This window comes from Lutjanus erythropterus, chromosome 12 (genome assembly GCF_056507025.1).
Source record: "Lutjanus erythropterus isolate fLutEry1 chromosome 12, fLutEry1.hap2, whole genome shotgun sequence".
NCBI lineage: Eukaryota > Metazoa > Chordata > Actinopteri > Lutjaniformes > Lutjanidae > Lutjanus > Lutjanus erythropterus.
In genome coordinates this window covers 17,457,092-17,480,723 of record NC_139328.1, presented here as the reverse complement: position 1 = coordinate 17,480,723, position 23,632 = coordinate 17,457,092, and the positions used below count along the sequence as shown (strand labels likewise).

General features: G+C 37.5%; 1 protein-coding gene across 1 annotated transcript; it reads left to right on the top strand.

The window, feature by feature from the left end:
• Positions 1-1,391: 1,391 nt before the first annotated feature.
• cc2d1b (coiled-coil and C2 domain containing 1B) lies at positions 1,392-23,123 on the top strand. Its single transcript, XM_084732718.1, has 25 exons — positions 1,392-1,627; positions 1,730-1,871; positions 4,708-4,811; positions 6,671-6,781; positions 7,307-7,453; positions 8,454-8,763; positions 9,692-9,810; positions 10,520-10,598; positions 12,148-12,225; positions 12,993-13,138; positions 13,531-13,603; positions 13,841-13,986; positions 14,066-14,195; positions 15,028-15,200; positions 15,803-15,928; positions 16,442-16,500; positions 16,980-17,096; positions 17,764-17,837; positions 18,229-18,287; positions 18,401-18,452; positions 18,606-18,705; positions 20,450-20,540; positions 20,672-20,794; positions 20,891-20,934; positions 22,161-23,123. Exons 1-24 carry the CDS (start codon positions 1,565-1,567, stop codon positions 20,894-20,896), a joined length of 2,628 nt encoding a protein of 875 aa, XP_084588844.1. The 5' UTR covers positions 1,392-1,564; the 3' UTR covers positions 20,897-20,934; positions 22,161-23,123.
• Positions 23,124-23,632: the final 509 nt, after the last annotated feature.

The window sequence follows — 23,632 nt, the reverse complement described above, 5'->3', positions numbered from 1 at the left end:
ACAAAAGCACAAAAACAACAACAAAGTGACTAATTGAGCTATAATTAACTGTGGAAAAAGAAAAGGAAAAAGTGTATTAAAGATGGTTGGGAGTGCTATTTCCACAATGTTACAGTTATGATAATTATTTTTAAGACTTTAATGTAATAGTCTTACTTTCATTATTCTCTGAAATCTGACTTCATTACTGTAGTAAATTTAGAAATGACTTTTGGACAACTCTCAATTCTTTTTTTCTCATTAATTGCACTCAGTGTTGAGTGATCATGTATCTATCTCTCTGTCTCTCTATATATGTATATATACACATACATACATACATACACATATAGTGTATATATTGTACATATATATATAGTGTAACATTTTAATTTTTAATTTGCGTTGGTTTAAACGAAGAGTATATTGGTACAAGCATGTTGTTACCTAGATGTTTGGGGTTTCCTGTGAAGATTACAATAAAACTTGAGGTTGAATCATGAGATCACTGAAAAAAATTAAATTAGATGGATCTTTTTGAAAACATGTTTATAGATTTATTTCTCAATTTAACTTAAAATAGCCAATAGATTAAAAAAAAAAAAAAAGCTAATATCTATACATCAGTGCTACACGGGTTGTATTGTTTAATTTTTCTGAAGCTCAGTACTGGTTACATTGTTCCACTGTTTATTTTTTCTGAAATGCACCCTTAACACTGAAAATCAATACTAACTGCACTGTCCATTGTTCCACCCTTTGCTAGATTTCCAAAATAATTTATTGTGTTACATTAAGATTTATTCTATTTATCTATTTGTTAGAGTCGTTCTGGAGCTAGGCACCTAAGAATTGTACTGTGTTTGATTGTGTATGTGACTGTAAAACTTAATATCCATTTATTTTTAGATGGAAGGAGTAAGAGGAATTTATATATCATTATAAAACACTGGTTGTATAAGGAGAGTAAGTTGTATATATATACACACACACACACACACACACACACACACACACACACACACACACACATTTTTAATGTAAATCTTATTATATAAAAAGGCAGCCCATTGACTGCCTGGCAGACTTGACTCAGGGCATCACTTACCGTGGACGCTCTCTTTGCGCATGCGTACTCAAACAAATCCATTACCATATCCAACCACAGAAATGAAATTGTTCCTGAAAACTAGTTAACAGAAGAAGTCGTGATCGAGCAGGTAAAGACACATACGCTTTTAGAGCCAGATAAAATTCTCCTTAATATTCGCTAACAGTGACAGAAACAGTCGTCTCGTTGCTCTTAAACAAACTTTTCGAGTGAAGAGTCCAGAAACATGGTTAGCTAGCAGCTAGCCGCTCGGCTAACGTAGCCGTCAGTTGGAAGCTTGTTACCTCTCATTACTGTCTGTTTGGGAGCCACCTGACAACCGCTCACATGATTTTAACTGTTGCTAGCAGACGACAGATGACTTTACACACAGGAGACAGATTACCTTAACGTGTTTGTGTTTTTGTGTGTAGTTTGGATCATTGGACTGTCGTGTTAGAGGCTTGTTAAACTACAAGCCACAACAACAACAACATGTTTGGTAAGAAGAAGAGAGCACCGCAGCCCAGAGGCCAGGGTGCTGCAGCAGCAAAGCAGGTAGACTAGTAACTGCACTCATAAACGTTTCAGTGTAACATTTTCTCTTGTCAATAGCTCCCAGGGGTTGAAGTAGCTATATGTTCTATTTCCGGGTTTCAGATGGGTCTGTTTGTAGACATGGACCCTGAGGAGATGATGATGGGGATGGAGGGGAATGTGGACGACCCGGACTTGGAGGCTGAACTTGCTGCTATCACTGGAAATAAAGCTGCTGGAGGGAGAGCCAAGCCGAAGGGGAGAAGTGAGTACAATGGTTATGATCTACAGTAAGGAGACCCTGTCAACCCCTGTTAGTATTATTTGCCATGATGGGACTAATATTTGCATGAAGTTGAGGGCCACTGACGTGTTGTTCTCTTCCTTCCGGTCATGACATGCCATAGTCTGGCCGGATATTTTAGGGCTGATACTGACCATAATATTCGAAAGTTTAAAAGTCAAACCTGTAAGATTTACAGGGATCTATTGGCAGAAAAATGGAAAAATGTAATATAATGTAATATAAAAAAAAATATAAAGAAATATAAAGAAAAATGTAATATAATATTAGAGTTATTAGGTTATGTCACAGTATAGTGATGCAATTTTCTGATCTTACCAGACTGTTGTAGCTGTTCAATTGTTTGTCTTTACCCACTTAGTCATTATATCCACACTACTGATGATTATTTATCAATAATCTCATTGTGTTAATTAGGGGTGTTCATGGTTAACCAGCAATCGATTCATTGCCATTAAAAAATTAACTGATTAGAAATGTATTGATTGATAATTAATCAGTAGCCTAGAAATGGCAGTAATTTGGCCTGATTTGACATTGTTTTGTCTGGCGGAGGCATTTGTTGAATAAGGAAACTTCTACTTAAAATGTGAGAAAAAATTAGAAAAATTCAAATGAGACAAGAATGAGAAACAACATTGCACAAAATTTGCAGCCCTACTGTTACTATTTTTTGAAAGCACCAATGTCATGCCAATATTCCAGTATTGGTTCAGTATTTTTATAATATCAATATCAAGGTTTTAGAGCAAATTTATTTTTGATTTTGTCCACATTGCCCAGGGATAATACAACAAACTTATTTTATCTCCTTAGCCACTTCCACCCTTTGGAGTACACAACATGTCATGAGTCATGACCTATATAATCAATAATTATTGATAATGGCTGATATGAAACTGCACTATTGTGAAAGTTTTTTTTCCAGTTATATCACCTAGGCATGCTGTATTTAATATTCATAAGTATGTTTTCATAAGTGGATAATCACCTGAAAATAAGAAGTGTTATGTTTTCCTTAGAATGAGCCCTTTCTCTGCAGAGGGAGTGTGTTTATACAGGAAGCAAAGCAAATTTTTGTCTTGCCTAAGTGCTAAGAGTTTGACCACAGGATCATTTTAGGAACGTTTGTGGTTATTAGCGTGTCTTCATTCCCCTCAGATAGTACTGAGTTAACAGCTAGTGCGTGCGTCCGTGTGCGTGTGTGTGTGTGTGTGTCAGTCTCTGACAGCACTCACCAGAGAAGCCAGTTTTTTCTGTTATGTCCTTCCTGTCGCTCTTGTTTTTCCACTCTCCTCTATTTATGTTTATGAAATAACTTTAAAGTACATTTTTTCCTCCAGTCAGTAGTTAAAAAGGGACAAAGGGACTAATTAGCTTACAGTAAACAGTAGAGCAATGTACTGCCCAGCTCATCCTAGAGCTGGGCAGTACATCAATATTATGTCAATATCATGATATGAGAACATATATTGTCTGAGATTTGCAATATTGCTATATACAAATAGTCCCTGCCCTCTCCAGCCCCTCAACTATAGAATGGCGACAATCAAAACATATTGTATCAGAACATCTCTCCTCTAGTATATATATTATAAGACTTTAAAATATGTCAGACAACCAAGCATCATTAGCTTGGATCTAGATCTTGAGATAACTGCCTGTCTACATGTAGACTTTTTAAAAATGAGATCTTTGCACCCATATACTGCACCTCCACTCTGCTGGGAAGACTTTCCACCAGATTTGGCTGCTGGGATTTGCTCCCATTCAACCACAACAACAGCATTAGAGGGGTTGGGCACTGGTCTGGCTTGCAGCTGGCATATCAGTACATCCCAAAGGTGTTAGGCTGGGTTGGCATCAGGACTTTGTGCAGGCCAGTCAAGTTCTTCTTCACCAAACTCTGAAAAAACATTTCTTTATGTACCTCTCTTTGTGCACAGAAATGCCATGATGGCCGTTCCCCAAACTGTTACTTCCGTCTCACAAAGGACTCTCAACCAGGATGTACATTAGCTGGCAAATGCTGGCTTTTTCCCAGTCTCACATAGTTGTTCAGCAGATGAAAATATAAATAGGCAAAATGTCTGGTGGGAAATATACCAAAATAGACCATATAAAATATCTAAAATAACAATAGCATATTTTTAAAAAATCTAAATGAATTACTTCTGATTATTTTTCATTCAGTACTGAAGTTTGCCGCACTCTGCATGTAGAGCTGAATTAAACATTTTTGAATTAACCTTTTTTGCTTAGTTAGATATGATCACGTCCCCTATGTATCCAAAGGAGGAAAGGACAAAGCGATGAACTTACAGTATATGGCTATTTAAAAAATATGTCTGGTAGTTATTCTATATGGCAGTAATTCTGAAATATTAAAGCTATATTTGCTGTAAAAGGTATGATTTTAAAGCCCTCTTTGGCTCTAAAAGGAATTAACACCATCAACACTGCAGATAACACTGTGGCGAGTCCTTTGGGAGGCACAGCTGCACTTTTATTGTAGCTTAGCTCTTGCACATGACACATTCTCTGTATCCACATACTTTTACCTTATAGTATACTATGATACATCTTGGTTGACGAAAACCTTCTGCAGCAACGTGACCAAGGAATGTTCCTGCATATTTATTGTCCTAAAGTGATTATTCCATTTTTTTACACTAATGAACCGGCTGACATTTACTTAATTACTACATTACAATGGGATATATATTAATGATTGCACATACTGTACAAACCCAGCCGGATATATGGCATCATATATGGCATCATGTTTGTGTTATAGGCCCGTTGCCCATGGAAGACATTGCAAAAATGGCAGACGAGTGCATGAGAGATGTGGATGACGATGAAGATGACAGTAACCTGGAAGACGATGAAGATCTATTGGTTAGTGTTGTGTTTAATTATCTGTGCCCTCATGCCAGTGTCCGTGGCTGCTTAGAGTTTGAACAAAATAGGACATTTATGAGACACGTTTCAAGTATACCAGATTTAATTCAAGTATATGTACAAACCCACTGCAGTCATCCAACAAATATATTTATTATTATATTTATTTTATTATTTTTTATTTATTTAATATATTAACACTTAAGAGATTAAAAAGAAAACTGTGTTGCTCGTGGCTCTTTTGGCCATCAGCCATGTGCTTTAAAAGTTGTGATGCAGTCACTCAGTCATTGTGAGACTGTAAAGTCAAGTTTTGAGTCACATGAAAGGTATTTCACACCAGATGTGCTGTTATCTTTAACTGGTACTATATTCAGTGGATGAAAGTTCACGTTGTTGCACATGCATGATACCAAAAAGTTTCTTATAGACCGAGAATGTCAGGCCACAGTATACACTTTCCTGTTTGATGAATTTGCTACTTTATTTGTTCATTTAATGTTGCTCTATGAGTAATTACATAATTCTCCAGAGCAATACAAGAGTAATGTTTTACATCTAATTTTGGAACAATAAAAAGGCAGGGCAAGTTTATTTGTATAACACTTTTCAACAAGGCAGTTCAAAGTGTTTTATCCAAGACAGTCAACATATTAAGACAATATATGAAAGAACACAAGGCGAAAAAGAAATATGCTGTGTATTAGGTGTGTCATGATATACCGATGTTGACGATAACTGTACTATTGTGTAAATAATTCAGCTCCATATTTGCCAAACAGAGACAAAACAAACAATAAACAAAATTAATGAATTCATTTGGCTGCTATTATTGGGTAATGAAAATCTGACAACCCTACTGTATATAGGATTTTTTAAAAAGTCAAATGAAATGAAAGATTTTAAATTGACTAATTGAATAACACAGATTAAACAGGGGAGTACAAATTACAGTGCAGTGTAAGATACAAATGAATAGGCCCAAATTAAATTTGATAAACTGAAGTGGCAAAGAAAAAGTTTTTAAGCATCCGTTTAAAAGAACAGAAGAGTTGGAGCAAACATTTCTGAGTTTGTTCGAGATATGTGGTGCATCAAGACTAAATGCTGCTTCTCCATATTTAATATTGGCTCTGGGGACTGTAAACAGACCTGTACCAGATAATCAGAAAGGTCTGGATGGTTCGTAATGCAGCAACTCAGGTCTCTGATGAACAGGAAGCCAGTGCTAAGATCTGAGAAGTGGCGTGATGCAATAAGCTGCTGCTCTCTGATCGAATTTCTACTGAGACAGCATACTTTCAAAGACAGCATCACAGCAGTCAAGCCTACCAAAGATAAAAGCATAAACAAGTTGTTTAATTCTTGATATACTGTATTCTTAGGGTGATGGGCATGATTATGGAGCCATAAAGACCGAAATATAGGCTAATTTATTTAGGTACTGATCCTTCTCTCAGCCCAGTTAAACAGCTAGAGCAGAACCAGCATAGTGCAAAGTTGAACTGGACAGGTGTAGGTGTATATTTAATAATCAGCTATGACAAACATCAAAGTCCAACCTGATTACCGGCCCATGTGTGCTCTGTGTAAAATAATGTGGGTAAATCCTCCGCAAATATCACAGTAAATATGACAACTATCTTTATTTACATACAAACATACATACATACATGTATTGACTTTCATGTGCACATTTTGGTTTACAGAACTTCCATTTGTCAAACAGCTGCACGTTTTACCAAACCATCTTATGGAAAACTTACACTCACACTCTGTACTTGTGAAATTCAGCCTTGCTTATGTACAATCAAAAGTTGGCTTTTGATCAGTTGGTGTATTTTTTTCCCCATCAGGCCGAGCTCCAGGAAGTGGTGGGTGAGGGGGAAGATGAGGATGCTGAAACTGTTTCCTCTCCGTCCTCTGCCACTGCTGAATCTTCTCAAGCTGAAACACCACTGCCGCAGGTACGTAACATGTTGCTCTCTGCCAGCCTCGTAATCAACACCAGCAAACAACAAAAAATGTGTCAAATGGTGGGAAGGTTTAGCTGTTGCTGGTAACAGGAAAGGTCATTGCCTTTTGCTACAAAATTAGCTGCTTATATTTATCTTAAGTCATTTGTTTGGTATAGCTGTATCTCCAAACAATAGTTGTTTACTTGACAACGTGACTAGTAGAATGATGCCTTTGAGGTAAGTCTGTGCATTCTTGTAAACACATTTCCTGGTATTTATCCCATTTATTTTTTGCTCAACTTTAAACACGTTGGCTGCTTTGTCTTTTATTGTAAACAAGTGATTAAAGATGAGATTTAGATTTGTATGATTTTCAGTAAGTCCTTTATTCCGTCTGATTATTTATGTGACAAATACTTTCCATTCTCCACCCACAGTTCTGGATGCTGCTGAGTGATTTCTTAACCACTCACAGATTTATCAGCTGTTTTCAGATAATGTTGACAGCACCTGCATGTTGTTTTTGTAAAACAGCCGCAGGAAGTAAAGGTCTCCTCGGCAGCACCGGGCAGCCTCCAACACACCCTGGAGGAGAGAGTAGCCATGTACAAGACGGCTTTACAAAACGCCAAGACTGCAGGGGAGACATCCAAAGCCCGGAGATACGATCGTGGCCTGAAGGTTAGTGAAACTTCTGCCTGATGACAAAATGCATGCTCAAAGTGCAGAATTACAACAACAGTTACTTTTCATCAGGAATTATTGTCTGTTGTTAAAATATGGGATATTTTATGAGATGGCTTATCATGGGATTTTCAAATATGATGACACCCAGATTTGTTGGTACTAGGTTTTTATTGAAACACATAAACCCAACACATGAACTTGTAAACAAACAAACCCAAAAACCAAAAAAAGAAAAATATTTCTTTAGGAATTTCAGTTTTAGTTATCCATCCATTCTCTAAGTTTCATCCACTAAATCAATTGTCCTTTCTGTAGTCTTTGTCCTGAATAATGTCCATTTCTTCCACTTTTCTTCCAGCTGTGTTTGTTGCAGTTTCAAAGCAAGACAGAAAGAAAGACATTTTTCAGTACTTAAAATACTTTTTTCTTTTCTTTTATTTAATTTAATTATTTGCTATGTATAATCTTAGTTTATATGCAACTTTATGCTTTGCCAATAATTGAATTGAATCGAAATGGAAAATTGCAGTTAAGACATATTGTGATATAGTATCTTTATGTTGAAAAGGCCTCCCAGTTTTTATTGTATTAACTATTATTTTTATTGTCTGAGTACCACTATTCAGTTCAAGTTTATTCTGCATATTCAAGAGGTGAAATAAAAACAGTTTTTCAGCTGAAGACAAATACTCATTGACACATTAATACGTAAATTATGTGAACAAAACTAAACATGCCAGAAACACATTCTTTCAGTATTCATGTGTTCAATCACACGACTTAGCTCCCTAAAGGAAGACATCATGCTGTTGGCACCTTGTAGATCAATTCTCAGCACCCATTATTTGAGATATTTGCTCATTTTCTTTTACTTTTTTGTGCCTGGAATTACTGGACTGCACTGAGGCTTTCTTCATTACAGATGAAAAACTCTGATTTCAAGCATCTTGTTCAATTGCAGATGATAATGATTGTTAATGTTAACTCTCTACAGACTCTGGAGACGATGTTAACTGCTGTGAAAAAAGGGCGACCTGTGAACGAGGCAGAGATCCCTCCTCCTGTTGCCACTGGAGCCCCAAGTGCCGCCTCTCGCCCTGCTGTTCCTCAACGTCCTGCCCCCCCTGTACCATCACCTCCTGAACCCACTCCTTCAGAGCAGCAGGAGCTTGCTGTACCAGAGATCATCACCCCGAGTAGTGAAGAGGAGCCATCATCTTCCTCCTCTACTATGCCCCCCCTGAGCAGCATCCCATCTCCAGAGGAGCTGACAGAGGAACCTGCTGCACAGCCTCAGACTGATGGTCTGTGTCACTTGGATTTTACAGTAATATCAGTGATTATATTAAGTATTAGACAAAGTTCATATGCAGTATTGAAAAGTATGGAATTTGATTCTAGCTATTTCCAGGTCTGGTTAGTAAAGGAAGAAAAGAAAAGATACTGATTCTGTTCTGAATATGTGCAACCAGATTAGTTTGAAAGAAAATGTAGCAATATCTTTGAATTGAATAATTACATAACATCAAAAATAAGCAAACATTAAGCTTGAAAAAACTAAGCTTGTTTGAACATTTGAGTTATACAGTGATGTAGCTGGCAGAAAAGTAAACGTTCCATGTTTTCCTTGCAAGGAAACCATAATGTGAACTTAAAGGCTGTGTTCATTATCATTTCCATTTCCATGGACACAATGAATAAACAGGCTGCATAGATGCCTTTCATTTATAAAAAGAAGACTAAAAAGTATGAGGGGAACAATAATATAATAGTATCTTATCAGCATGCTAAGGTAAATGATACAAGTATAAGTACAGTAGCACCTGTTAGTTTACTTCAACTTTGGGCAGAGATGTTTGTTTGACAGTGAAACATTGTTCAGTTGTTGACTTGAGGAAATTATTTATTTTTGGGATTTAAGTTTAAGACCAGTTGGTTAAATAACATTACTTAAGTTATTTGATCTATAATTTGATTTCCCATTCTGTATTCCAGCAAACTTTGCATACATTCATTTTAATAGGAATTAAGTCACGTGTAGTGGGAATTTCTGGTTTCCTCATATTTATTGGTAATCATTTAATTGAGTTTTTAATTATTATTATTATTGTTACCAGTGTAAATCTGTTCTCTGTGACAGATATGTCAGTGGTTGTCTTCTGGTGTCTCAGTATGTGAATGTGGCCTTTCACTGTGGTAATTGTTCTGCGTGTCTGTCCCGTGAATCCACAGCGAACGAGGCGACCAAGACACTGCTTGTGGAGAGGCAGAAGGAATACAAGATGGCAGCTCTGAGAGCCAAGAAGCAGGGAGATTTGGAGCAAGCTCGAAATTACTTTAAGACCAGCAAGGTGAGTAAAAAAAACAACGACCCTGTGGGATTTATTTCAGCATCTCGTGCAGGAATTTGCATCAGCAGTGTCGTGCTTTGTATAAATTTGAATCTCCTAAAAGTATTTTCTATGTCCTGACAAATTCCTCATTGATTCTGGTTCTGGAGGATTTGTTTGTTTTGAAATTAAGGTAAAATTGCACATTATCTATTTATTTTGAGCTTTTACAACAAAGGAGGATAAATTACTCTCCTCTTTCCCTTATGATAAAAAAACTTAGTTGCTGAGCTACAAATGTCTGTAAAGTAAAGCAGTTTCCTTGATTCTGACTTAAACGATTTATGTACATTTTGCTATGAGCTTAATGCACGTACTTTAGCAGCTGCTACATTTGTGATAATACACACACTTTGTCCCTGTTCAGAAATATGGTCTTCCATTTTAACTTATACCAACATCTCGTCTAAGTTCATAAACCAGATATCAATCATGAAACTCAACCACCATTTAAATCTCAGAAATGTTCATTTTTAAAATATTTAAAGTTAAAAATCTAGCCTGCAATTACACATCATTATTTGTGCAGTTTGCTGCCAGAGTCTGTTGCTGCATAATGTGACTGCAGGAGTTCATGCTCAAGTATGTGAAACATGCCAACAATGTGGAAGTTGACAAAGAGCATCATTATGTGTGACAGAGTTTGGGTTTTTGGTATTTTTTGGTGCAGAGGTTTGATGCAGTGATTGCGGCGTTGGAGAAAGGACAAGCAGTCGACCTGAGCGGTCTTCCTCCATCTCCAGAACAGGGTAAGGAACAGTGGTTCTGATGGAGGCTCAGTAATTACAGACTGTCTGCTTTCAGTTATGATCTCGTGTGAGCATCTGCTCAGAATGCACTCCCTATGTTCCCCTGTGTTTTTGAAGCCATTTTCATGCCAAACTATTTCCTCTTTATTTCAGTCACAGTACAACTGTAAAGCACTTGTTATTTTTTCCCATTCCTCTGTCTGAGGAGGTCCCTCAAGTCAACTGATGACACTTTCATAATTATATACTTTTCTTTATGAGACGGCAAAAGCAGGACTCCAGTTTTCAGACTTGTAAAGTTCTTCTTTCTTCTCTTAAATGTCATTTTCATGAATGAACACTTCCTGACATATGGGCAGAATACGTAGCCTTAGAGAAAGTGAATGAAGAGCGTGCGTGCAACAATACAAGTTGGGCCTTACATTAACAGCTCACTCGTAATAAATGCAATAGCAATTAATAGCGAACAGCTAACACAGAATCTGACAGTTTAACATGAAACTAACAGCATCCTAATCACAGTGGGTTAATATAACCTAGGAGTTCAATAGAAACCTAGATACTCATTCACAAGAACTGTATGCATCATTGTCAGCATTATATGCATAAATTACAAACTGTTAGACATTTAAGCCTAAACCTAGCAGGACTGTTTTGTGCCATTCATGTCAATATTTGTTGCATTTTCACTGCAATCAATTTTCCCAATAATTACAGAATCATAACATCATCTCTGCACACACACAAGAATCTAAGTGATGGATTAACTGTGAAATGGACTGGCACCTTAAATTTGAGCAGACAGACTAAAACTATCATGTCGTGATGTAAATGTAACCGTATTTCTCCTGTCATAACTAAGAATAAGTAAAACTCTGCTCTGCCATATCTGCAGCAGTGCCCCCAGTGGCTTGGTCCCTAAAAAATGTCCTGCTGTATAACTTTAGAACCCTGGTATAACATGTTTTTGTTTTAATCAGCGAGCAAACAAACATGATTTATATATCTCTTTTAAAACAGAAGTTACCAAGTGATTTACAGAACAATAAAAAGGAGAGAGGAGAAATATAAGAGACAGAAGAAAAGTAGGAGTAAGGACACAGTAAACAAATCAAGAAAGTTTAAAGATTGTTTTTAGTTGATGTGTACTGAATTGACTTCTCTGAGACCTTGAGTAGGTGTAAGATAAAAAAAAAAGTTCTGTTGATTAATAAAATATTGATTTGAAATTAGTCAGAATGATAAATTATTAAAAAAAAACATTGAAAAAGTAGATGCAATTAGTAGAGGCGAGATGCTGGGAAACAGCCAAACAATAACAGTTTTAAATATTTTATATCTTAGATAAACCTCAGATTATATTTTAAAGAGGTACAGAGATGAGAGGAAGAAACCCAGAGGTCACAAGGCTCTTCTAGGAAGGGGATGGAGCTGAGGAAATGAATAATCAATGTCGTCATCAAGAAATATGTTTTGCAAATTCCTTCTTTTACTGGTCAAAAACCTGTTGTATCTGCTTCTATATGTTTGAAATTGTCTTGATGTACAGGAGGAGGCTCTGCTTCTGCAAAAGAACCTCCCTCTGGGCAGAACACAGAGGTCACCCAACCAGTTGCAGCAGCTCCAGGTAATAATAATTTCAATATTCATTAACTGTATGTATTTGCTTGCATTGTTCCAGTAGCATGAGGTGTTTTTTGGCAGTGGTGGCCACTTTTGTCCAGACTGAAATATCTTAAAGACTCCTTAATGTATTTCCATTAAAACTGCTACAGATATTCAAGGTCAAAATTGTAATTTATCCAATACTTTATGGCCAAATACCTGCAGAACTCATGACATGCCTATCGGCTGCAGCTGTACTTTGTGTTCAGTGATAATTAGCAAATGTTAGCATGCTAAGACATTAAGCTAAGATGGAGAACAGATTGAATATTATACAAAGCCCTGTGACTGTGAGCATGTTAGCGTGTTGTTTATAGCATTTAGCTTAAACATGCTGTACAGCCTCATATTGTGGCTCTTTGAAATGAACATTATCCCTCAGTGTCCTGCAGCTGTCCCCAATTCTACTTTCAACCATTCCAGACTTAACAACTCTTGTCCTAATTTGAAGTTCTTTTTTTTCCTCATGAACGTCCTGATATCACACAGAACTTGTGCTGGTTCTGCCTCACATTTTTCAAATTTGAACAGCTAACAATTAAAATGATATGTATTCCATGACACATAAAAGTAATAATTTCGTTTGTAATTATAAGTTTCTCTACTGTCCCAGAATTGTCCCAGACACTATATCTTTGTGTCCCATGCTCTATTTTTATTGTCCCTGGGACAATGGAACATCCTTCATTTTGTGCTCTGACTGTAAACATTGTTGCCTCACTCCTTCAGCCCCTGCCCCCCCATCAGCCCCTGCAGCTCCCAAAGACGTGCTGGAAGCTCTCGAGCAGAGACGAGCCAAGTATGTGGAGGCATCCAATCAGGCCAAAGCCAGTGGAGACGACCGCAAGGCCCGAATGCATGACCGTATCGCCAAGGTACAAGGACAGACTCTCCTCCTGATATCTATATTTACCTTTGAAGAACTAAAGAGCTAAAACTATGTTGGGCTCAGTCTCTCCATATGATTATCACTGTTGTTGAAAAATAAAATGAAGCCGGTTGATTCTTACAAAATATGAACCAGAGTTTTCATCTGTGAAATGGAGCTAAACTTAAATCTTTTACAGCTTCTTTTTTGCTAGTTCTTTTTGTGGTCAGTTTTTTTCTTTTTATTGACCATGAGCAATATACCTGGCAATGAATTCAACACTTTTCTCAAAAACGCTACACTTCAAGTGCTTTACAGCCACAAATCTTTCCTCCTTTTACCCCATTACAGTAGCATTAATTCAGCTGTATAAAAATTAACTTCTCTCTCCTCCTGCAGCAATACCAGAGCGCCATCCGAGCGCACAAAGCAGGAAAACCAGTCAACTTTGAAGAGCTGCCGGTTCCCCCTGGTGAGATTCTTTTGTGATTCATGTTTTTGAGCTGACAGTGTAATTTCCAAGTTACATTTAGCTCCGTAAAATTGGATTTGAATTGTGTTTCTGGTTCTGTAGTCCTGGGGTGTTACTGTGTGCTGTCAGTGAGTCTCTGTGCCAAGACCACAAGATGTGTTTTTGTACTTGACCAAAAGAGTAAATCTCGATCCTAGTATCTGCCAGTCAGAATGACAGTTTGCTTTTATCTTTCAGGTTTTCCTCCAATCCCGGGCCAGAAGGCAACAGGAGCTGAGCAGGGATTCGTTGCTGCTCTGGTAGCAGCTGATAAGCTTGTCTCTACTGATGTCACTGAAATAGCAGATGAAGAAGAAGAAGATGAGAAGGAGGAGGAGGAGGAGGTGGGCTATCATCAGTATAATTTGTGTAATTAGATTTTTGTGGATAAATGGTTGATACAGTGTTTTGTGTTTGTTGCAGTCTAAGCCTGCTGTTCCAGAAGAGCCAAAGAAGCCGACGTTAGACGTTCCCACCACAGGCCAAGCAAGGAAGAGGACACCGTCACCTTCACCTGACAGAACAACAGTCAGAGAAGGACTCTCACCAACAGGTTAGTACCCTCAAAAAAAAAAAAAAAAAGAGAAAACCCCAAACAAACAAACAAACCCACATCCGACAAAACACTCAAAGACTCAGTTCAGCCTCTTGTGAAGCACAGAGGTCCATTTAATTCCTGTGACACTGAATTGATAATGAAAGTAATCATTATTTGCAGCCCTAACACCAATAATAGGAACAGATATTGTCCAGGCAAGAATAAAAAACATCCCCTTCTGTTTCACATACAGGTCCCACGTCGGGCAATGCTGTAAATGACTAGTTACCTTATTTGGAAGTGCTAATTTTCCATACACAAGTTGATGTCTTCTTAAAAAGTCACAACCAGTAGAAGTTTCCTTTTTCATTTTTGATAATACTTTTGGTGTCTTTCTTTTCCTTGTTCCTGAATCACAATCAGTATCAATCAGTCATTAACCAACCACCTCGTTTCATTTTCAGAAACCATGCATCTTCTACATGCAACATGTCGTTACTGTTTCTGCTGTGTGGTTTATCTCCAGTGCACCACGAAACAATTTAGTTTAGAGATAAATTTGTTTTCTCACAAGAAGATAATGTGCAGACTGTTTGCTAGCTTGTTCAAGGCCACATGCAGTTCTAAAAGTAAACGTGCTTAATGCACTTGAATTGAGAATAGATGAGTTTTAAGAATTAAGTGAATTCATAAAACAAATGTCTGGCTTTAACTGTACCTCACCAAATTAATTTATTTCTTTGCTGCAGTCAGAGTTCGATGATGCACATGCAAAATATTTTTCTGAAAAAAGTCAAGAAAGTGTTTTTCTGAAATCCATGATTGTCTGTCTTTTTTCGTCTTCCAGCTCTTCAGCAGCTGGAGTTCTTGGAGGGCAGGAAGAAGCAGTACATGAAGGCAGCTCTGCAGGCGAAGCAGAAGAACGACATGGAGCAGGCCAAGATTTTCCTTCGCACCGCTAAGGGCTTTGACCCCATGATCGAGGCAGCACGCAGCGGCAAATCCGTGGACATCAGCACGGTGAGAAGACAAGAAGTTTACTCTACTGCTGGTTTTCAAGTGAATCCTTTGTATGATTTACCTTAAAACCAACTTGGTGTTTGAAATTTGCCTTTTTGATTGGGCATAGATTTAAGGTTGGTCCAAACTCATTTTTCCTGTCTTATGACTTTTGCTGTATTGTTGACAAAGTTATTACTTGTTTTTATTTCAGTTGCATGTTAATGTAAAAAGAAAAGAAAATCAGCTGAGAATTGTTTCAACTGGAATAATAACACAACTTGCCTTTGGTAAAATTCCTGTGTCTACAACGGAGGGCAAAAAATAAGACATGATAAGAAAGTGACTTGATCATTTTTTTATTCAAAGATTAAGTGAACATTTTTAATTCATCAGTAATTACAAACAATGCTTTGAGCCATGCAGCGGTGCTGTGTGCATTAAGATGATAACCACTGTCACCTCTATTATTTAACTGGGATACTTGTAAAATCGTAATCAAATGAGACTGTGGTGGAAATATTGTCAGAGCTTCTATTCATCAAAGTACGAACTACTTTTTATGGGTGTTGGGAACACATTGTGTCCTACTGTGGCTGACCCTCCGGGTGCTGTACCTGTAGGTCCCATCGCCCCCTGGTGACGAAGACGACGACTTCATCCTGGTTCATCACAGTGACGTGCAGATCTCAGAGAAAGCAGAGCAGGTTTACACACAACTGGCCAAGATTCTCAAAGAGCAGTATGAGGTGAAATATTCATGATTACAGATTATCACAATGTTGTGTCCACAGCTCATGTTTGAAAGTACATAAACTTACTTTCTCATATTATAAAATATTACCACAGTGATATACAGTAAGTCTACTAGAGCATAATGTTCATGTAGGGCAGTTTATTGTCAGAATAAGATGGTCATTGTAATAAACAGCAATACAAAGAAACATTAATTTGGATGAGCATTAAATATAAAAACTTGAAAATGTGTTGATTACAAACATTTTAGGGTTCACAAAACAATGAAACTTTTAATATTTTTTATACAAGCAGAGTTCATGTTTGATTCATGTTTGAACTTTATTGTCTCCTATATCATCTTGTTCAGATCTTCCATCGTCCAGAAGAAACTTTAATCTCTCTGAAATCCAACATTTCAGCTTTCAGTTAACAAAATAATTCAGATGCAAAAAATCTAAATATTTAGTTTTTTGATTCCCAGTGTTTCTGCTCTACACTCTTTTTTCTTTCTTTCTTCCTTTTAGAAATGTATGACTCACTCCAAGCAGTTCACGCACCTCGGCAACGTCACCGAAACAACAAAGTAAGAGTAAACGTTTTTTTATTGAGTTCACATATAAAACACCAAGCTGTTCACTGGTCCAGGGCTGAACTATTTTCATTAGCAATACATCTGTTCATCTATTTGGATTCTACCAAATTATTACATTATCCATTCTAGAAAAGGTTAAAAAATTACAAAAGGACAAACTTTTGGTATCAGAGCCCACAGTGATGTTATCTGATTGTTTATTGTGTCTGACGAATGGATGACTTAAAGGATTGACTGATTGATTGGTTGATTGTGATTAAATTATTTATTTTCTTTCTTTTTGTGTTTTTAATCTTAGTGTATACCTGATATCAATAAAATCTTAAAATACACAGTGATCAACAACAGCAAGATGTTATATAAAGCATGTAAAGCATGTAGAGCTGGCTGATGTCTCACAGATCAGGTTTCCTCCTCCTGTGTGTGTGTGCGTGTGTGTGTGTGTGTGTGTGCGCGTGTGTGCGCTGCAGATTTGAGAAGATGGCTGAGAGTTGTAAGAAGAGTCTGGAGGTCTTGAAGCTGGCTCAGTCGAGAGGTCTTCCTCCTCCTAAACATCACTTTGAGCAGAGGTCATTTCACACCGTCAGGTGGGCACTTTGACATGTTTTTAAAATTAAACACAGAAGTTCACAGTTTGAACTTGCGTAGGTTCTTGAAGATGTTTCACCTTTGATCCAAGAGGCTTCTTGGAACATTAGTAAGTCCAGCTGCCTACAATAAACCTTAATGAATACCACGACCTGGATGACAGAATCTTCCCAGACAAAAGTTCACAGGAAACTTAAGATTTTCTTTAGTCTTGATGAGCTCTGATTTATTAGTTTAAAGCCACCTGGGGTAAAGTAAAATATGTTTTATTTTAATCTGTTGAATGTTTAATAATATACACTCCCTGGTTATATTATTTGTTACACAATTTAATGCAATCCTGCACAGCAAATCTGCTTGACATGAACACTGTATTTCTACTGTTTGCCATCTTGCAATTGTCGTGAAAAAAGATAAAATAGTTGCTGCTTTGATAACTCCCTGATAACGCCCTCAATGTCCCTCAATATTTTACTCAGATTTGAATAAAGTAAAAATTGTAACTGTTAACTGTACTCCAGAGTAAACTGACCTTTTGTTTAATATTTACTTTCAGTCATTTTTTTTTGCTAAAGCTTTTTTATTTAACTCTGTTTGTAATTCAAGTAGTGCAAAAGCAACAGAGCACTAAACTTTTTTCTCTCTTCTTTTTTCTGTCCATGTCAGGATATTTCCCGAGCTGAGCAGCACTGACATGATTGTTGTTATCGTGAAAGGGATGAATCTTCCTGCTCCTAGTGGTAAAAACTAAAATCTTCACTTATTAGTCCTTGTAGTCAATATAGCAGGTCTATATGGTGTCTGGAGACAGTGGAAAAAATGGTTCTGAGAACATTGAAAAGTGGTGATTTATATCTTCATTTCAATTTTAGCACCCTGGAAGATTGTGGTTTCTTGCTTAGCTGTGGTTCTGGTGAAGAAATAAACCTTAAATCTTAATTTAAATCTCCCAGCAGATCTACAGTTATTTTAATTTTGTTGGTTTTTGCTGTTTTTTTCTTGTCTTGTTCTCACTAAAAATATCTTAACCTTCATGTCATTATGACTGTGTTGAGCAAAAACCTTCAGTCAAAAGTTTAAACTTTAGTTAAAAAGAGGAAAAGCACATAGTCACTGATCTTTTTCTTTTAGGAATCCAAACAAACGACCTGGATGCCTACATCAAGTTTGACTTTCCGTACCCCAGCACAGTAAGAGACTTCAGTACGTTTTAATTTTCACAGCCACCTCAGGCGGCTGAAACAATTCATACAGACTGACTTTTCTCCTTAAAGTGTGTGTTTTTCTGTCTCGTTGCTGACAGGAGCAGCCGCAGAAACACAAAACAGCTGTCATCAAGAACACTAACTCCCCAGGTGAGACCTAAGGGTTCTTTTCTAACTAATGACTCAAGAAGTGCAGGTAGAAAAATGCAAAAGCAAACTGTACTTTTGGTTCATTTGTCTGAAACACTTCATACATAAAGTCTCAGTACTCTGCATCTCTTATCTCTGATCTCTTTTCACTAGAATATAACCAGAGCTTCACCCTGTCAATCAACCGTAACCACCGCGGCTTCAGGAGGGTTGTGACGTCAAAAGGCATCAAACTGGAGCTGCTGCACAAAGGGTGAGTCACAGAGAGACAGACGGAGCTGCTCACACTGCAGGGCAACATCCTCACTGAGCCTTTGCATTAGACTTTCAGTGTGGTTATCAATCACAGCTGGAGGTCGGGGATCAGGGAATGTGATGGGAGTTTTTAGTTTGCGGCTCAAATCTCAGACGTCAAAACTTCTTTAAATGCATCAGTAAAGATAAGGCTGTCCTCGACGAATTGTTTTCCCAGTTAGACTTGCATTTTAAATGCCTTTCTTCGTCATCTGTGATGTGAAAATATCAGATTGTCATACAGTCGGAGACAATAAAAGTATTCGTCCTCTTATTGTTCAGTTCTAAAACCAGAGGTTAAATAAAATGTAACTTACTGACAGGTGGCTGACAGCACATCACGCTCCTCTGTGTTTCTATCACCCTTCTCCTCCTCTATCAGATAGTTTTTTGTTTTTTGGAGATTTTGAGACTTGGTTTGTAAATGTTACTGACTGTCATGCTGTTACACATAACTGTGCACAATGATGCAGCTAAAACAAGACCTGAAACTTTTTTTTTTAACCAGCTACTCCTTTGACCCTCTCATCAGTCACCCAAAAGCATATATTATATATATATGTAACTGAGGATACTTTTTAATAATTGCACCAGCTAATATAAAAATATATTTAAGATTCCCCTTAATTGCTCATTGAAATGTTCTCCCTGTGCGTTTTTGTAAGTGTATGTCTGTTTTATCCTGTAACTGTAATGCACACTGACTGATAAATGAAAAATGCTCGACTGGAAGAATCTCAGTGGACTACGGGAGCTCAGACTAATGAATCGAATCATGGACTAAATAAAAGAATAGTTTTCCAGATGATTCCTGCTCAGTATGTCATCACTGACGACAATGTAACTTTGACAGCAGGCAACAGAACAGAGTGCTGCAGGAATGAATCCTAAAACCTGGAAATGAGTTTGAAGTCAGTGGGTTTTCTTAATGTTTTTTTGGTCACATTCCTGAAGGTCTGTGGTTCACAGCTCAAGAGATTTTCACCTTACATACATCAGTAAATTCCCCACTCAGAGTCTTTAAACTTTTGTGTCTTAAAAATGGTGGTTGCTAACAAGTGGCTAAATGAGACTACAGAGGTTGTCAGGGATATTAAACGTCATCACACCAAACACTTCTTACTTAGTGGTGGTGACACTGAAGACATGTGACTTTGGTGTATTTCACTCATAGCCTTATTTTTATATATTATGTATATAATATTTCTTATACTACATATTTAAACTTATAGTATTTGCTAAGATTGTAAACAAAAAAGATATTTGTTGTTGTTTTTGGCGACATATTTTGGTACAGTCCAACTTTTCAATGTTCATTAGACATGAAAACCCTGATATCTTAATATTAAAAATATTTTGTCCAACTATATAATCAAGTTTGAAGTTGCTACAAGTTCATTTTTACATTGGAGTGACATGAAAGGAGGAAAGAGACAATATATATTAAAGTATCGTGATGAGAAGAATAATATTATTGCCCACCCAGCTCTAAGGTAGAGTAAGAAATGTAAAATGTTTGTATAATTTAAAAATTGTTCATTTGTACATGCAGATCTTTACTTCCAGTTGTATGTACAAGTTATGTACAAAAATATAAGTATCTCTGAACACTAAAACAAGATGAAAACCAGAGGTTTGTGTTATTATTTCACTACTGCATTCATGTCAGAGTAGCTAAAAATGAGCTGTGTGTCGTCCCACAGTGGATTCTTGCGGAGCGACAAGCCGATAGGGACGGCCCACTTAAAGCTGGACAAACTGGAGTCACAGAGTGAAATCAGGGAGATCGTAGAGGTGAGTAGCATTTTAAATCAAAATGCAAAGACCAGGAGGGAGTGTTGTTTGATTCTCAGCAATGACAGACACCATCCACATTATGTGCCTTCAAATAGCCGAACCTTTGATCCTCGTGTCTGTCGTGTCAGGTGATGGACGGCCGGAAGCCCACAGGAGGTCGCGTTGAAGTGAAAGTTAGATTGAGAGAGCCTCTAAGCGGACAGGACATGCAGACGAGCACCGAGCGCTGGCTGGTTATCGACCCCTCACAGGTGACATAAAAATATACAGTGCTAATATTTTTGCAACAAAAGACAAACTGATTGTATCAAACATCTGATCTGATTCTTTTTTTTTTTATCTCCAAGGTTTAGATGCTGCTGCAAGATTAAAGATGATTTACAAAATAAAGGTAACTTTCTGCATCGTTTGTCTGAATTGAAAGAAAATGTAGGAATAGTTTGACAGGAAATAAACATACTCACTGTTTTGCAGAGCATTGGATTAGAAGATTGATGCCACTCTCATGTCTGTTTGTTAGATATGAAACTAGCATCAATTGGTTAGATTAGCTTAGCATAAAGACTAGAAACGGGGAATCAGCGAGCCTGGCTCTGTCCATAGGTAACAAAATCCACCTACAAACACTTTTAAAGCTCACTGAGGCAAGAAAGAAGTTTTCTTCCATTAGGTTGAAGGTAAAATGACCAGGTCACGTTCGGAGTCGGTTACAAATCCTGTTCGTGACGCCAGTTTATGAAGGAAATCTTGAGAGCTGGTTAACTCATGACTGAAAAAGTTTCAAGAGACCCAGATGAAGTTTGATTGAAGACAATAGAGGAGCAACACAAAGTGAATAAATGTCACTGCCACCCAACACTGAGGATGCTCTCATGTTGAAACTGGCATCAGACAGGATTTGTATCTCACCCCAAATGTGACCTGGTCATATTTCCTTTAGCCTGAATGTGGAGCCAGGCCAGTTGTTTTCCTTTGTCTAGTCTTTGTGCTACACCGAGTTAAGCTAACCATTTGCAGCTTTAGCTTCATAGTAGTGAACAGAAAAGAGTGGCACCAGTCTTCTCGACCTTAAAAGGAGGTATTCAAGGATAGTTTGGACACGTACAACCAATCATAGTGTTTGTTTACTATTACTTCCAGGTAGAAATCCACTGCGTCAGGTACAAACAATCTAATAGCAATAGCAATAACAATGTTTTCTTGTATCATAATGTGATTTTTAAAGTGTGTATGTGTCATTTATCTAAAATAAATGTTTCATGCTTTCAGTAATTTACATGTTGGGCCACAAACTAATGAAAATGACAGCTTTAGTTTACCAGAAGTAACAGTTGATTTTTGGTCGATTTGGTTTATCAAACATGCTAGCACAGCAAAACAGTTATACAACAGAAACATCCCAGAAGGCAGACCACCATGTTAAACCATATATATTTAGATATTACAGTTACAGCTGAAAATGACAGCAGAAATAAACAAGTTCTGCTGATTTTACATATCTCTGCATTTCAAATCACCTGCCAGTTGTGAACACGGAAGAAACTGTTGTTGTTACCATGACGTCACAGTGATCAAGTCTGTTTCACCTGACTGACAGCGACTTTTTTTGTCTCGCAGATTAAAGGTACTCAATCAAAACACTTGGAGGAGGAGGGAGGACGGAGTTTGGGATGCGATGAGGATGGTCTGACTCAGACCTACACGGGTCTTTGACTTGCTAAAACTTTTGCACATTTTTGCGAGACAGATGAGTTCCCTTTCACACTGCAGTCCACCAGGAGGAGACATGGAGCTGGTTTGCAGCAGGTCAGCTTGTCTCTGTCTCTGTGTCATGTCTCTTGTGTCTGTCTTCAGTCTGAGCAACTGATGACACCGGCTGATGGACAAATATTTATTGTCTAAATCAAGGAGAAGGTTGTTCTCTCATTTGAGTCGATACACAGATCACTGGCCGGGTTAAAGCTTGTGATGCATCATGCAGACAAAGTGAAGGTTTCTTGTGTGATTTAAATCAGAGAAAACTGTTCAGCCAAAATCTCCCTCCATCTCCTGGAGGACAGCAGACAGCATGTCCTCTGCTCATGTTGAAGGGGCTCAGTGTCGAGCTAACTTGATCCTGCTGCCCAACATGACTCTAGTTAATATAATATATCAAAGAATGTGTACATATTCCTCATATTATTCAGCTCTGGTATCTAGAACTGCACCTATGCACTAATACCAAAGTAATCACTGTTGCTGTAAAATCCTGCGTATTTGAAATCGCCTTTATCTGCCAAACCTGTTACAAAGACACGAGAGCTTAACACGTGGCAGGACACAGTCTGTTTTTATTGTTTCTCCACACAATTCAGTTTGGTTTTGAGAACACAGGCAGATGCGGCACCCTCACAGATGTTTTTTACAGGAGTAAGCCAAGAAATTATGATACTAGTAAAAGGTATGATTATTTAATAATAGTGAAGACCACACTCCCTTTTTTGGCACTTTCTTATGTCCTCTTAACTGTGGTCACTAAACTGCACTCTCACTTATTTGTGGCTTAAGGTGTGTTAGATATATATTCGTTTACACTCAATAGCACAGAATCACAACTGAGCTGAGTTTAAAAAGCTAAATATTGAGTTTATTTTAAGGCAATCATCTATTATTACACAAGATAAAGCAGTTTAAGTCATTTTTATCTAAACCTCAACTTTCATAGCATCCTGTATATATTTTAGTTAAAGAATTGGTCTGACTTTTGGAGATATATGCTTATTTGCATTTTTCACACAGCAGATTGGTACCACTCTCATGTCTGTGTGCTAAAAATGAAGCCAGAGCCAGGATGCAATTAGCTTAGCTTAGTATAACTACCAGAAGCAGGGGGAAACAGCTAGCTTGGCTGTCTGCAAAATTAGAAATAGACCTACCAGCACCCCTAAAGCTCACTAATAAACATGCTACATCTGATCTGTTTAATCTGTACAAAAGCAGAAATATAAAGAATGACTATTTGTGGTTTTTACGTGATGTAAATATGTCATGGTGAGCAGCAGTGACTTCCTGGAGTCTCTGCTGATTTTCTTGACACACCACTTTGACAA